Source organism: Protomyctophum bolini (assembly GCF_963924005.1).
Source record: "Protomyctophum bolini genome assembly, chromosome: 9".
NCBI classification, from domain to species: Eukaryota; Metazoa; Chordata; class Actinopteri; order Myctophiformes; family Myctophidae; genus Protomyctophum; species Protomyctophum bolini.
The window spans coordinates 42629604-42645474 of NC_137870.1; the positions used below are offsets into that span (position 1 = coordinate 42629604).

At 39.1% G+C, this 15871-nt stretch overlaps 1 protein-coding gene across 4 annotated transcripts in view; it reads left to right on the forward strand.

The window, feature by feature from the left end:
• Positions 1-15871, forward strand: part of LOC308321169 (cell surface glycoprotein MUC18-like) — an 83858-nt gene that overhangs the window by 64977 nt on the left and 3010 nt on the right. For 2 of the 4 annotated variants that reach the window (XM_080772005.1, XM_080772004.1), the window contains exons 12-16: positions 458-599; positions 1390-1458; positions 4558-4683; positions 5927-6050; positions 6522-6633. In XM_080772005.1, coding sequence (XP_080628131.1) covers positions 458-599; positions 1390-1458; positions 4558-4683; positions 5927-6050; positions 6522-6633 — 573 coding nt within the window. The remainder of the gene's footprint in view (positions 1-457; positions 600-1389; positions 1459-4557; positions 4684-5926; positions 6051-6521; positions 6634-15871) is intronic. The other 2 variants (XM_080772006.1, XM_080772007.1) reach the window with 2 other exon arrangements.

A 15871-nucleotide genomic window follows, 5' to 3' on the forward strand; every position in this document is an offset into this window, starting at 1 on the left:
CTCTCTGATTGGCTGACGGTCACGTGAGGGAGCTAACGGCCGTAGCTATCACACTACTAAGCCCATTCACCCCCAGACAGGCACTGGGGAAACATCTTCCAGGGTCTTTCCCCCATCCGTCGTACTACTGTCGCATCCAACAGTTTTGCCTTATTTTGTGAAGTTGAACATTTGTTTAGAGACGTTATTTCCCTTCGGAAAGGAATTTTGTTTTGAGATCCGTTTATTGTATTTCCTTTTGAGTTAAGAGCCATTCATTTGTAAACTTGTCGATTATCTTAATTTATTCATCATACTTCTGAATAAATTCTTGTATTAAGACCTTGGTTTTCCGTTTCTCCTCCATATGTTGCATTGCCTTTTACCCCTAGACATTATGGTTTTGTAACTGTGTGTGTGTGTGTGTGTGTGTGTGTGTGTGTGTGTGTGCGTGTGCGTGTGCGTGTGAATGTGTCAGGTCCTCAAGTCGGTGTCCCACAAGGCGACGGAGGACGCCATCCACAGCGTGGTCAGTGTCAAGGTCACGTCTGACATCACAGCATTCTGCAACGCCTCCAACGACCACGGCTCTGAAGCCGTTTCCTTCAGCATCAAAGCCAGTGAGTTCCTGTATGCTCTTCCTGTGTGTGTGTGTGTGTGTGTGTGTGTGTGTGTGTGTGTGCGTGCGTGCCTGTCTTCATCTCCCTTCCTTTCCCTCTCATCTTTATCTATAGAGATCTGCACTAAAATACTTCTCTAAAAGCAGTGGTTCCCAACCCCCCTGAGAGTGGCCCCCCCACACGTGCATGTGCGCACAAACTTGAGCGCACGCATGAACAGAGACACACACACACAGACACTTTTTTCAAACAAATAACCACCACCACGAGACCTATATACCGTACTTTAGCAAATAGTAAAAAAAAAAAAAAAGCTTTGACTATTTTTCACTAATTTGCACAATAAACTGCAATGACCAATAATGACCCATGTATATCGGTTGGGGAACCACTCCTCTGGACGTATGAGAATGAATGATGTGAGAATGGCGTTTCACTGTACCACCCCTGGTGTTCCCCTACTCAGCGTGTAGAGTAGGAGAGTAGCGACACACTTTGATCTCGCTGCAAAGCGTTGAGCCTATGGGCTATAGTTCCAAACATTGCTCCTATGGCTGGAACTATCCCATTGAGCACTTCCTCATTCCATTATTACAATGGGAGTCAGCACTCTCTTACTATATTACTCTGCCCCCACTGTACCAACCCTGGTGTTCCTAACATGAAGTTCCCCTACTGTACCAACCCTGGTGTTCCTAACATGAAGTTCCCCTACTGTACCAACCCTCGTGTTCCTAACATGAAGTTCCCCGTGTCCTTTTTGTGTTGTTTTCCCTCTACCCATTCATAGTTAAACTTACCACCAAACCAGCGTCCACTACCACTACTAGTACAACCAGCAGCACCTCCACCGCCACAGGTAAGGCCCCTTATCGCCCTGCGCTGCCAGCCTGCATGTCCTCGCTTATATATATATATATATATACACGGTACACATACACCGTAGAATACGTTATAATGAATTCAATGACAATGAGTTAATTTGTGTTGCACTGCTACACAGTGTGTTACAGAACAAGGTTACACAAGCTGGCACAGAGTACAATAACAACAGTCTGACAGAGAAAACAAGTTAGAGGTTTTTTGAGCTATCTAATCATGGGCAATTCAACTTAACCATTGTGGTTGATCCCGAGGAGTCCCTCAGGGCTCTATTCTAGTGTATTTTCTGTCTACCCGCTATGGGACGAGAGACCTTAGAGTCTAAGGTCTCTCGCCCCATAGTTCGGTAGACAGGAAATATCCGAGAGTCTAAGGGTTAGACTCTCGGAGATTGAAAATGTCAGTATCGATAAAATACCGTACATCTGCGAGAGTCTAAATCTTGGGCTATGTCCAGTCCATGCATGGTGCTTTTTTACCCTTTTGGTGATGCTTGGAAGCAGGCGCTGTGTTAAAATGGTTGCAAACTGAAACTGCACAAGTGCTGCCTTGTAATGCGTCTCAGGGAAATAAGGAACCTTATGCCACAGAGGTGATGTGGAATGTAGTGCAACGTCAAGTGCCTGCATGTTGTCTGTAGCACTGTTGACCCTTTGCGGCCCAACATTAAATGTTGCTATTTTAACTGTAGATGTTTTTAATGTAATGCTCACATTTTAGATCAGTCAGTGGGTTGAGTTGTTTATCGATGCTAAATGTGTTTAGAGGTCTGGCCCTGTGGCCATGGAATCACATAATATGCAAACACACAATTTCGTATTTCGCTATTTTGAGAATTGGACGGGCAGGTCCATGGCATATGCATGAAAATCAACCAAAGGATTATATGAAATTACAACTTACATTGTTAATGAACTTATTTCGAAACCAGGGGTGGGCAGTCGGACAGATATTTTGTGAAGCCACTAAGGAAATGAAAGTTCATATAATGGCCTGTTGTGGCGCTGTCATTGGACCCAGAAAAACCCATAGCCCCATAGAAGTCCATGCATTTGGGCCCAACTTCACCTAGACTGTATTACCTTAATAAACATGGTCATGAATACTTTCTTCTTCCAGTCACTAGTTTAAAGTCTCATTTCTAATGTCATAATATTCTTTTTGGAAAATGATGGTCCCATTAATTTAAAAAATGACCATAAAGTCTTGTATGTTCTGAGGGGCGTGGCTACCGTTACAGTCTATGATAGGGATTCCCCTCCCACTCGAGTCAAAATAAAAACCAACGGAGAAGAAGGGGGGAAGTCCCGCCTCGTTGTCTGGGCCAGCCAATGGCCAGCTGGACCAAAACCGATCTAGAAAGATGGCGACTTCCATTGCAAGGACTGACAGGCTTCATTTTATGTTCATGTTAGACCCGGGGAACGCTTTGTCCATATTTTTTACAGTCTATGTTCGAAACACACAAATGAAAGGTGAACAAATAATTTAAATCCCAGGAAACACAAAGTGCAGTAGCCTTAGTTCTGACTAGTGGGAAATGGATAATGCTGTTCATTAAGCTTAACCATAGCACCCTTATTAGGTGATTTAAAGCCTTCAATGTATCCACTTGCTGTGTTTTTCTATGAGTCAAGCTGAAAGAATGGCTGAGAGAATAACCCAGCTGGCTTAAGCAATTATGATTGTGACATCATTGAAAGGACATTACGCTGTGGCTGAGCTTTAGACTAATTGAAACCAACACATGTGCAGCTGGGTTTCCAGTGACAATGTCTTGTAAGTTGTATACAGTAGCTGTTAGGTGTTGTGTTGATGATCGAGGTCTGTTAACAGTGGGAGTTCAAAGACGGGTCTCCCGCATGGAAAGCCGACAGCTTACCCACTAGCCTAAAGGGGAATTCCCCCATGGCCAGGGGAGAGATTAGGCTTTTTTGGTCAGCCATGACAATGGCTTCTATTTCAACCTGCCGTTAAAGGGAGATTGTTGTCTCCATTCGTTTGAAATCCCCATTGATGATGTCACTGGTAGGCACGTTTCTGAACTTTCCCTCCTCAGAGTGAGTAGACAGAAATGGGCATATAAGTTATATGAAGATGGGTTGAAGATTGGCCCTCTACACTAAAGTGTCTTTGCCAAAAAGAGATTCGTCGTGTGTGCGTGCGTGTGTGCGTGCGTGTGCTCTCATTCCATAGCAGCTGCATTATTATTGCCTGGAGGAGACAATAAGTGACTAAATAGAAGAAATGAGTAGAATGAATGAAGGGCAACACTACAACATGTTGCCTCTCATGTTGTTTGTGTTCCTTCCTGCGAGTTCAGAGGAGAGTGTTATGATTTACCGATAATGCAATGGAATGAGAGCACACACACACACACACACACACACACACACACACACACACACACACACGTATATGAGTGAAACTGTAGAAGGCAGCTGACGTTTAAAATGCACTCACAGAAAGTCTCCTGACTCCCATTACGGCCAGTGCTCTCTCTCTCTCTCTCTCTCTCTCTCTCTCTCTCTCTCTCTCACACACACACACACACACACACACACACACACACACACACACACATTTGAGGTTGTTGTTTCTTCCCAATGAGATTATACGGGCTCAGTCGGTTGGCCTGCTCCTGGAAATGACCATGGTGTTACTGGCCAGCATCTTGAACCATTACACTCCAATCACTGATTAGATTGTATCCTAAAAGACTACGATTAAGCTCATTAAAAAACAAACAAACAAAAAACACCTGCACCCTATAGTGTCCCTATTCTGGGGTTCAGCAATAATAGCAGATCTGCAAGCTCACCACGCCGCACCACACAAGACGTTGTGATCTTGCAGATTGTTTGTTTTTTGGCTAAGATGATTTTGTGTAGTGTGGAGAAATGGAGCGGACCAGCTGTATAGCGCCCTGGGAGGTCAGATCAGTATAGAGTTTCTGTGGCTGTTTTTTTTTTATGTGTTTTTTTTTTATTATCCATATAAATTATGCCTCAATACATTTGAGTCATTAAATATCCCTGCTGGCTCACTGACAGTGTAATTCTGTGGTTTTTCTCAGTCACATCGTCGCCAACAGTCTCAGTCACATCGCCAACAGTCTCGGTAAAATCGCCGACCGTTTCAGTCAAAACGCCCACCGTTTCAGTCAAAACGCCAACCGTTTTGCCGAAAAAGGTCAAGAAAGGTTTGTTGAGCCGTTGAAAATCTCTCCGTTTCCTGTCGAAGACAAAAGCACGGCCGCACCTTCTTTCTCTCCACAGCACCCCCCCCCCCTCCTTCTGCCCCGCCCACCGTTCCTGCTCATCATCATCATTATGTGCATGTCACGCTATTACAGTACGCTATTCTCCTGTAGAAGACTGGATTTATTACAGTATAATACTCCATTGCACGACAGTGTCAATTCTACAAGTTACACCATCGTGCAGTGGATTATAAATCACGCTTTTCACTGCATACTTTTCCTTTCTTCACGGTGCTATTGACAGTCTAAGTTAATGATCTGTTTGCACCACCACACGCACCAATGCACTGCACAACCCTGCTGCTCGCAGCCTGTATGAGAGGAAAGACGAAATCTTGTTGCAACACTGACCACATGGCGACGCTCGGTGTTGCCTAATGCCGTCTGTGGCAACTCCAGTCAGCAGACGGTTGAGAGAGAAGCCAGCTGCGACTTATGGCAAGTCATTAGGGGACATTGTCAACGTTTTATTTGTTTGTTTGTCTTTATTAGAAATGTCCACGTTCCTCTTGTTGCCCTTGGGAGTTACAAAGCACACAAGAAAACTTGTATAAATTGTTCAGTATTTGCTCTAAGCCCTTTAAAATGTAAAGGATTTCAAGAAAACGGTTGGAACATATTCATATAAACATGGCATATTTTAGATGGTAAAAAATAATGGTCTGAATTTCTGAAATTAAATAAAATGTCTGAAAAATCCTTTGTCACTTAATATTCAAATTGACATACAGTACAGTAGCCATACAGCACATGTGTACACTACTACCCACCACACATATGTAATTTATATATTGTGTGCTTTGTCTTTCCTAGAGTAAATGATCGTGATCACGTCTTTAATGTTTCTAGTAAAAATAAAAAATGAAATAATTACTGAGTGAGTGAGTGAGTGAGTGAATTAATTAATTAATTAATTAATAATTTGATATATTAACACATGAATAAAACGTTGACACTGTATGTCTGGCTGGCTGCTTGTCAGAGTATCTGGCATGCCAGAGCACCACAGTCAGGGACACATAGTCACAATGTAGTCAGTGTCAGTGAAAACATCTCTTCTCTCCTGCTGCCTGTCTTCTACACTCTGCTGTGCACCAGTCCTCCTCCCTTAGCCTGCAAGTTCAGTCCTGTTTGGGAGTCAAGTTAATAACCTGTGGCTGTGCTTGTACTTCTCTCCCACCAGAGGGCAGTGGTGTGATCATCGCGGTCATCATCATTTGTATCCTGCTCCTGGCAATCCTGGGCAGCGTCCTCTACTTCCTCTACAAGAAGGGCAAGATATGTGGCCGCTCTGGCAAGCAGGACCTGTAAGTGCACATCTTTGATCTGTTTGAACTCTCCTGCAATCTCTCGTCCAACAGCTTTCCCCCCCCCCAAACCATCAGAACCCTGAACACACATTGTTTTTCAATGTGAAGCACCATGAGTTAAGAACCGTATTTTGCTCACCTGCCTATAGTGTGTATTGTGGATGTGACAATAAAACTTGATTGATTGATTGATTGAGGTTAAAGCTTTTATAAAACAATGAACAAGCACTGGTCACAACAAACAAAAAGGTTAAAAAAAATTATCCCCCACCAATAACATCTTGCCTATACTGACGTGCACAAAATGCATATGCCAGTTTGAAATTGATCAAGAGAACAGTCATTATTATTACTGTATGATAGTATAAAGGTCATGATTGTCGTCATGTCCGGACAGTTTACTCATATTGTGTGTAATGTACGGCTTGATGTCACTCACTGTGACCTCACCTCGTCCTGTCTTTGTAGCACCAAGGAGAAGAACAACAAGGACAACATCGTAGTGGAGATGAAGAGTGACAACACAGAGGAGGCCGTGCTCCTAGGAGTCAACGGTGACAAGAAACTCCCCAGTGACCAGGTAGATATGTACTCTTTACTAACTCACTTACCAACTCACTCCCCAGTGACCAGGTAGATATGTACTCTACTAACTCACTTACCAACTCACTCCCCAGTGACCAGGTACAGTAGATATGTACTCTTTACTGACTCACATACCAACTCACTCCCCAGTTACCAGGTAGATATGTACTCTTTACTAACTCACTTATCAACTCACTCCCCTGTTACCAGGTAGATATGTACTCTTTACTAACTCACTTACCAACTCACTTTTTAAACTCATACACTGTTACCACTGCAGGTAGATATAGCCTACTGTACCTATACACTTTATTAAAACCCACTCATATAACCATTTCAGGTAAATAAGGGTCAGTGACGAGATGGGGTTGGAAAGTTGACAAATTAAATGTTTAAATTATGTTTTTTTTGTAATGTTGGTTTCCTATCATGGTCAGTACCATGGTCAATATCGTGCCAGCATCATGGTCAATATCTTGTCAGTATCATGGTCAGTATCTTTTCAGTATCATGGTCAGTATCATGGTCAGTATCATGATTAGTATCATGGTCAGTATCATGAACCCATTTTAATTTTTTTTTAATCCTCAAAAATGATGAAAAACGGCGTGCTATAGTATGCCGTATGTGCTATAGTATGCCGTACGATATGGGCTATAGCCCATGGTCCAAAATGATGAGAAACGAGGATAACTTTTATTTTCAAAATTTCAAAAAACATGGGCTATAACCCATCGTTTTTTTCATTTTGTCATTTTTGTCAAATCGTCAAAAATGATGAAAAACGGCGTGCTATAGTATGCCGTACCATATGGGCTATAGCCCATGGTCCAAAATGATGAGAAACGAGGATAACTTTTTTTTTCAAAATTTCAAAAAACATGGGCTATAACCCATCGTATTTTTCATTTTGTCATTTTTGTCAAATCGTCAAAAATGATGAAAAACGGCGTGCTATAGTATGCCGTACCATATGGGCTATAGCCCATGGTCCAAAATGATGAGAAACGAGGATAACTTTGTTTTTCAAAATTTCAAAAAACATGGGCTATAACCCATCGTATTTTTCATTTTGTCATTTTTGTCAAATCGTCAAAAATGATGAAAAACGGCGTGCTATAGTATGCCGTACCATATGGGCTATAGCCCATGGTCCAAAATGATGAGAAACGAGGATAACTTTTTTTTTCAAAATTTCAAAAAACATGGGCTATAACCCATCGTTTTTTTCATTTTGTCATTTTTGTCAACTCGTCAAAAAAGATGAAAAACGGCGTGCTATAGTATGCCGTACCATATGGGCTATAGCCCATGGTCCAAAATGATGAGAAACGAGGATAACTTTTTTTTTCAAAATTTCAAAAAACATGGGCTATAACCCATCGTATTTTTCATTTTGTCATTTTTGTCAAATCGTCAAAAATGATGAAAAACGGCGTGCTATAGTATGCCGTACGATATGGGCTATAGCCCATGGTCCAAAATGATGAGAAACGAGGATAACTTTGTTTTTCAAAATTTCAAAAAACATGGGCTATAACCCATCGTTTTTTTCATTTTGTCATTTTTGTCAAATCGTCAAAAATGATGAAAAACGGCGTGCTATAGTATGCCGTACCATATGGGCTATAGCCCATGGTCCAAAATGATGAGAAACGAGGATAACTTTGTTTTTCAAAATTTCAAAAAACATGGGCTATAACCAGAGTTGGGTGTAACGAGTAACGGAAAATATCGTTACTGTAACGACACTACTTTGGTCGGTAGCGAGTAATATAACGACACTACTCCTCCAAAATTGATAATCACACTACAGTTACTGGTCGCTTTAGCGCTGCCGTTACTCGCTACTTGCGTCATGTGGCTGCTTTCAGCAGTGCTGCTTTAGAGAATAATGCACACAACGGAGATGAGTTGAACATGAACACTAATGGTGCGCTGGCAACGCAGTACGCAGTACGGACTAGAACATGTCAAACCGGTGTCAGATCATCAGCAGCACGGCATTTTTCGTTACTGTCGTGGACTCGTAGGGTGGCCAGACGTCCGGTTTTAGACCCACCTTTCCTCCTCCCAACTCAACCTCTGGCCGGACACATCATTGTCCGTTTTTTTGTGATATAGCCTACAGTGCTTGTGTCATAACTGTCATTTAAGTCGTCTCTGTATTAAAATCTCCGTAGCACTTTTCCGCTGCACAGAAAGCTCCCAGTCTCCCCACTGTCACAGAGACAGAGCAGGCGTTGGGGTGTTGCCATGTCCGCTTATTACAAGCGACTTTGGGCTTGTTTTATGATAGCCCAGTCAGGCTTCTTTTGGGCTGTTTTCATAGACATGGCTGCTTATTTCTCTTCTAAAACCTGGCAACACTGCCAATGGGAGGGTCTGTTTGTTTGTTGTAGAACGTGTGCTCTCACAATCACTAGTTAGTTAATGTAGAGATAAATAAACCAAATATGCCGAAATGAAAAACTACATTTAATGAGCAATGGAGCAAGGGACTCCACATCATAAAGAAAGGGATCCTAAAGCACTTTGAACATAATTATAGTCTACTGATTTATCTCAGTCTCATTATTTTATTTGAATATATATTGTTGGGAAATATTTGCCTAGAACCACGTGGTACAGTGGTTTTCAACCATTTTCATATCAAGGTCCAGTATGTATTCTGCATTTTAGCCATGGACCACCATTTGATGAGATTTGGCCTCACAGACCCCAAACTAAATATTATATTGTTGTGTGGCAGTTGAGTTCAGTGCAAATTATTTGACAATGCATCTCAGGCGATTTTATGGAGTAACGCAAAAGTAATGTAACGAGTAATGTAACTAGTTACTTTCTCCAGGGAGTAATAAAGTAATGTAAGGCATTACTTTTTTCAAAAGTAATATGTAATATGTAGTGCCTTACTTTTATGAGTAACGGACCCCAACTCTGGCTATAACCCATCGTTTTTTTCATTTTGTCATTTTTGTCAAATCGTCAAAAATGATGAAAAACGGCGTGCTATAGTATGCCTTACCATATGGGCTATAGCCCATGGTCCAAAATGATGAGAAACGAGGATAACTTTGTTTTTCAAAATTTCAAAAAACATGGGCTATAACCCATCGTTTTTTTCATTTTGTCATTTTTGTCAAATCGTCAAAAATGATGAAAAACGGCGTGCTATAGTATGCCGTACCATATGGGCTATAGCCCATGGTCCAAAATGATGAGAAACGAGGATAACTTTTTTTTTCAAAATTTCAAAAAACATGGGCTATAAGCCTATAACCCATCATTTTTTTCATTTTGTCATTTTTGTCAACTCGTCAAAAATGATGAAAAACGGCGTGCTATAGTATGCCGTACCATATGGGCTATAGCCCATGGTCCAATATGATGAGAAACGAGGATAACTTTGTTTTTCAAAATTTCAAAAAACATGGGCTATAACCCATCGTTTTTTTCATTTTGTCATTTTTGTCAACTCGTCAAAAATGATGAAAAACGGCGTGCTATAGTATGCCGTACCATATGGGCTATAGCCCATGGTCCAAAATGATGAGAAACGAGGATAACTTTTTTTTTCAAAATTTCAAAAAACATGGGCTATAACCCATCGTATTTTTCATTTTGTCATTTTTGTCAAATCGTCAAAAATGATGAAAAACGGCGTGCTATAGTATGCCGTACCATATGGGCTATAGCCCATGGTCCAAAATGATGAGAAACGAGGATAACTTTGTTTTTCAAAATTTCAAAAAACATGGGCTATAACCCATCGTTTTTTTCATTTTGTCATTTTTGTCAAATCGTCAAAAATGATGAAAAACGGCGTGCTATAGTATGCCGTACCATATGGGCTATAGCCCATGGTCCAAAATGATGAGAAACGAGGATAACTTTGTTTTTCAAAATTTCAAAAAACATGGGCTATAACCCATCGTTTTTTTCATTTTGTCATTTTTGTCAAATCGTCAAAAATGATGAAAAACGGCGTGCTATAGTATGCCGTACCATATGGGCTATAGCCCATGGTCCAAAATGATGAGAAACGAGGATAACTTTGTTTTTCAAAATTTCAAAAAACATGGGCTATAACCCATCGTTTTTTTCATTTTGTCATTTTTGTCAAATCGTCAAAAATGATGAAAAACGGCGTGCTATAGTATGCCGTACCATATGGGCTATAGGCCATGGTCCAAAATGATGAGAAACGAGGATAACTTTGTTTTTCAAAATTTCAAAAAACATGGGCTATAACCCATCGTTTTTTTCATTTTGTCATTTTTGTCAAATCGTCAAAAATGATGAAAAACGGCGTGCTATAGTATGCTGTACCATATGGGCTATAGCCCATGGTCCAAAATGATGAGAAACGAGGATAACTTTTTTTTTCAAAGTTTCAAAAAACATGGGCTATAACCCATCGTATTTTTCATTTTGTCATTTTTGTCAAATCGTCAAAAATGATGAAAAACTGCGTGCTATAGTATGCCGTACCATATGGGCTATAGCCCATGGTCCAAAATGATGAGAAACGAGGATAACTTTGTTTTTCAAAATTTCAAAAAACATGGGCTATAACCCATCGTTTTTTTCATTTTGTCATTTTTGTCAAATCGTCAAAAATGATGAAAAACGGCGTACTATAGTATGCCGTACCATATGGGCTATAGCCCATGGTCCAAAATGATGAGAAACGAGGATAACTTTTTTTTTCAAAATTTCAAAAAACATGGGCTATAACCCATCGTATTTTTCATTTTGTCATTTTTGTCAAATCGTCAAAAATGATGAAAAACGGCGTACTATAGTATGCCGTACCATATGGGCTATAGCCCATGGTCCAAAATGATGAGAAACGAGGATAACTTTTTTTTTCAAAATTTCAAAAAACATGGGCTATAACCCATCGTATTTTTCATTTTGTCATTTTTGTCAAATCGTCAAAAATGATGAAAAACGGCGTGCTATAGTATGCCGTACCATATGGGCTATAGCCCATGGTCCAAAATGATGAGAAACGAGGATAACTTTGTTTTTCAAAATTTCAAAAAACATGGGCTATAACCCATCGTTTTTTTCATTTTGTCATTTTTGTCAACTCGTCAAAAATGATGAAAAACGGCGTGCTATAGTATGCCGTACCATATGGGCTATAGCCCATGGTCCAAAATGATGAGAAACGAGGATAACTTTGTTTTTCAAAATTTCAAAAAACATGGGCTATAACCCATCGTTTTTTTCATTTTGTCATTTTTGTCAAATCGTCAAAAATGATGAAAAACGGCGTGCTATAGTATGCCGTACCATATGGGCTATAGCCCATGGTCCAAAATGATGAGAAACGAGGATAACTTTTTTTTTCAAAATTTCAAAAAACATGGGCTATAACCCATCGTATTTTTCATTTTGTCATTTTTGTCAAATCGTCAAAAATGATGAAAAACGGCGTGCTATAGTATGCTGTACCATATGGGCTATAGCCCATGGTCCAAAATGATGAGAAACGAGGATAACTTTGTTTTTCAAAATTTCAAAAAACATGGGCTATAACCCATCGTATTTTTCATTTTGTCATTTTTGTCAAATCGTCAAAAATGATGAAAAACGGCGTGCTATAGTATGCCGTACCATATGGGCTATAGCCCATGGTCCAAAATGATGAGAAACGAGGATAACTTTTTTTTTCAAAATTTCAAAAAACATGGGCTATAACCCATCGTATTTTTCATTTTGTCATTTTTGTCAAATCGTCAAAAATGATGAAAAACGGCGTGCTATAGTATGCCGTACCATATGGGCTATAGCCCATGGTCCAAAATGATGAGAAACGAGGATAACTTTTTTTTTCAAAATTTCAAAAAACATGGGCTATAACCCATCGTATTTTTCATTTTGTCATTTTTGTCAAATCGTCAAAAATGATGAAAAACGGCGTGCTATAGTATGCCGTACCATATGGGCTATAGCCCATGGTCCAAAATGATGAGAAACGAGGATAACTTTGTTTTTCAAAATTTCAAAAAACATGGGCTATAACCCATCGTATTTTTCATTTTGTCATTTTTGTCAAATCGTCAAAAATGATGAAAAACGGCGTGCTATAGTATGCCGTACCATATGGGCTATAGCCCATGGTCCAAAATGATGAGAAACGAGGATAACTTTGTTTTTTCAAAATTTCAAAAAACATGGGCTATAACCCATCGTATTTTTCATTTTGTCATTTTTGTCAAATCGTCAAAAATGATGAAAAACAGCGTGCTATAGTATGCCGTACCATATGGGCTATAGCCCATGGTCCAAAATGATGAGAAACGAGGATAACTTTGTTTTTCAAAATTTCAAAAAACATGGGCTATAACCCATCGTTTTTTTCATTTTGTCATTTTTGTCAAATCGTCAAAAATGATGAAAAACGGCGTGCTATAGTATGCCGTACCATATGGGCTATAGCCCATGGTCCAAAATGATGAGAAACGAGGATAACTTTTTTTTTCCAAAATTTCAAAAAACATGGGCTATAACCCATCGTATTTTTCATTTTGTCATTTTTGTCAAATCGTCAAAAATGATGAAAAACGGCGTGCTATAGTATGCCGTACCATATGGGCTATAGCCCATGGTCCAAAATGATGAGAAACGAGGATAACTTTGTTTTTCAAAATTTCAAAAAACATGGGCTATAACCCATCGTTTTTTTCATTTTGTCATTTTTGTCAAATCGTCAAAAATGATGAAAAACGGCGTGCTATAGTATGCCGTACCATATGGGCTATAGCCCATGGTCCAAAATGATGAGAAACGAGGATAACTTTTTTTTTCAAAATTTCAAAAAACATGGGCTATAACCCATCGTATTTTTCATTTTGTCATTTTTGTCAAATCGTCAAAAATGATGAAAAACGGCGTGCTATAGTATGCCGTACCATATGGGCTATAGCCCATGGTCCAAAATGATGAGAAACGAGGATAACTTTTTTTTTTCAAAATTTCAAAAAACATGGGCTATAACCCATCGTATTTTTCATTTTGTCATTTTTGTCAAATCGTCAAAAATGATGAAAAACGGCGTGCTATAGTATGCCGTACCATATGGGCTATAGCCCATGGTCCAAAATGATGAGAAACGAGGATAACTTTTTTTTTTCAAAATTTCAAAAAACATGGGCTATAACCCATCGTATTTTTCATTTTGTCATTTTTGTCAAATCGTCAAAAATGATGAAAAACGGCGTGCTATAGTATGCCGTACCATATGGGCTATAGCCCATGGTCCAAAATGATGAGAAACGAGGATAACTTTGTTTTTCAAAATTTCAAAAAACATGGGCTATAACCCATCGTTTTTTTCATTTTGTCATTTTTGTCAAATCGTCAAAAATGATGAAAAACGGCGTGCTATAGTATGCCGTACCATATGGGCTATAGCCCATGGTCCAAAATGATGAGAAACGAGGATAACTTTGTTTTTCAAAATTTCAAAAAACATGGGCTATAACCCATCGTTTTTTTCATTTTGTCATTTTTGTCAAATCGTCAAAAATGATGAAAAACGGCGTGCTATAGTATGCCGTACCATATGGGCTATAGCCCATGGTCCAAAATGATGAGAAACGAGGATAACTTTTTTTTTCAAAATTTCAAAAAACATGGGCTATAACCCATCGTATTTTTCATTTTGTCATTTTTGTCAAATCGTCAAAAATGATGAAAAACGGCGTGCTATAGTATGCCGTACCATATGGGCTATAGCCCATGGTCCAAAATGATGAGAAACGAGGATAACTTTTTTTTTCAAAATTTCAAAAAACATGGGCTATAACCCATCGTATTTTTCATTTTGTCATTTTTGTCAAATCGTCAAAAATGATGAAAAACGGCGTGCTATAGTATGCCGTACCATATGGGCTATAGCCCATGGTCCAAAATGATGAGAAACGAGGATAACTTTTTTTTTTCAAAATTTCAAAAAACATGGGCTATAACCCATCGTATTTTTCATTTTGTCATTTTTGTCAAATCGTCAAAAATGATGAAAAACGGCGTGCTATAGTATGCCGTACCATATGGGCTATAGCCCATGGTCCAAAATGATGAGAAACGAGGATAACTTTTTTTTTTCAAAATTTCAAAAAACATGGGCTATAACCCATCGTATTTTTCATTTTGTCATTTTTGTCAAATCGTCAAAAATGATGAAAAACGGCGTGCTATAGTATGCCGTACCATATGGGCTATAGCCCATGGTCCAAAATGATGAGAAACGAGGATAACTTTGTTTTTCAAAATTTCAAAAAACATGGGCTATAACCCATCGTTTTTTTCATTTTGTCATTTTTGTCAAATCGTCAAAAATGATGAAAAACGGCGTGCTATAGTATGCCGTACCATATGGGCTATAGCCCATGGTCCAAAATGATGAGAAACGAGGATAACTTTGTTTTTCAAAATTTCAAAAAACATGGGCTATAACCCATCGTTTTTTTCATTTTGTCATTTTTGTCAAATCGTCAAAAATGATGAAAAACGGCGTGCTATAGTATGCCGTACCATATGGGCTATAGCCCATGGTCCAAAATGATGAGAAACGAGGATAACTTTTTTTTTCAAAATTTCAAAAAACATGGGCTATAACCCATCGTATTTTTCATTTTGTCATTTTTGTCAAATCGTCAAAAATGATGAAAAACGGCGTGCTATAGTATGCCGTACCATATGGGCTATAGCCCATGGTCCAAAATGATGAGAAATGAGGATAACTTTTTTTTTTCAAAATTTCAAAAAACATGGGCTATAACCCATCGTATTTTTCATTTTGTCATTTTTGTCAAATCGTCAAAAATGATGAAAAACGGCGTGCTATAGTATGCCGTACCATATGGGCTATAGCCCATGGTCCAAAATGATGAGAAACGAGGATAACTTTGTTTTTCAAAATTTCAAAAAACATGGGCTATAACCCATCGTTTTTTTCATTTTGTCATTTTTGTCAAATCGTCAAAAATGATTAAAAACGGCGTGCTATAGTATGCCGTACCATATGGGCTATAGCCCATGGTCCAAAATGATGAGAAACGAGGATAACTTTTTTTTTCAAAATTTCAAAAAACATGGGCTATAACCCATCGTATTTTTCATTTTGTCATTTTTGTCAAATCGTCAAAAATGATGAAAAACGGCGTGCTATAGTATGCCGTACCATATGGGCTATAGCCCATGGTCCAAAATGATGA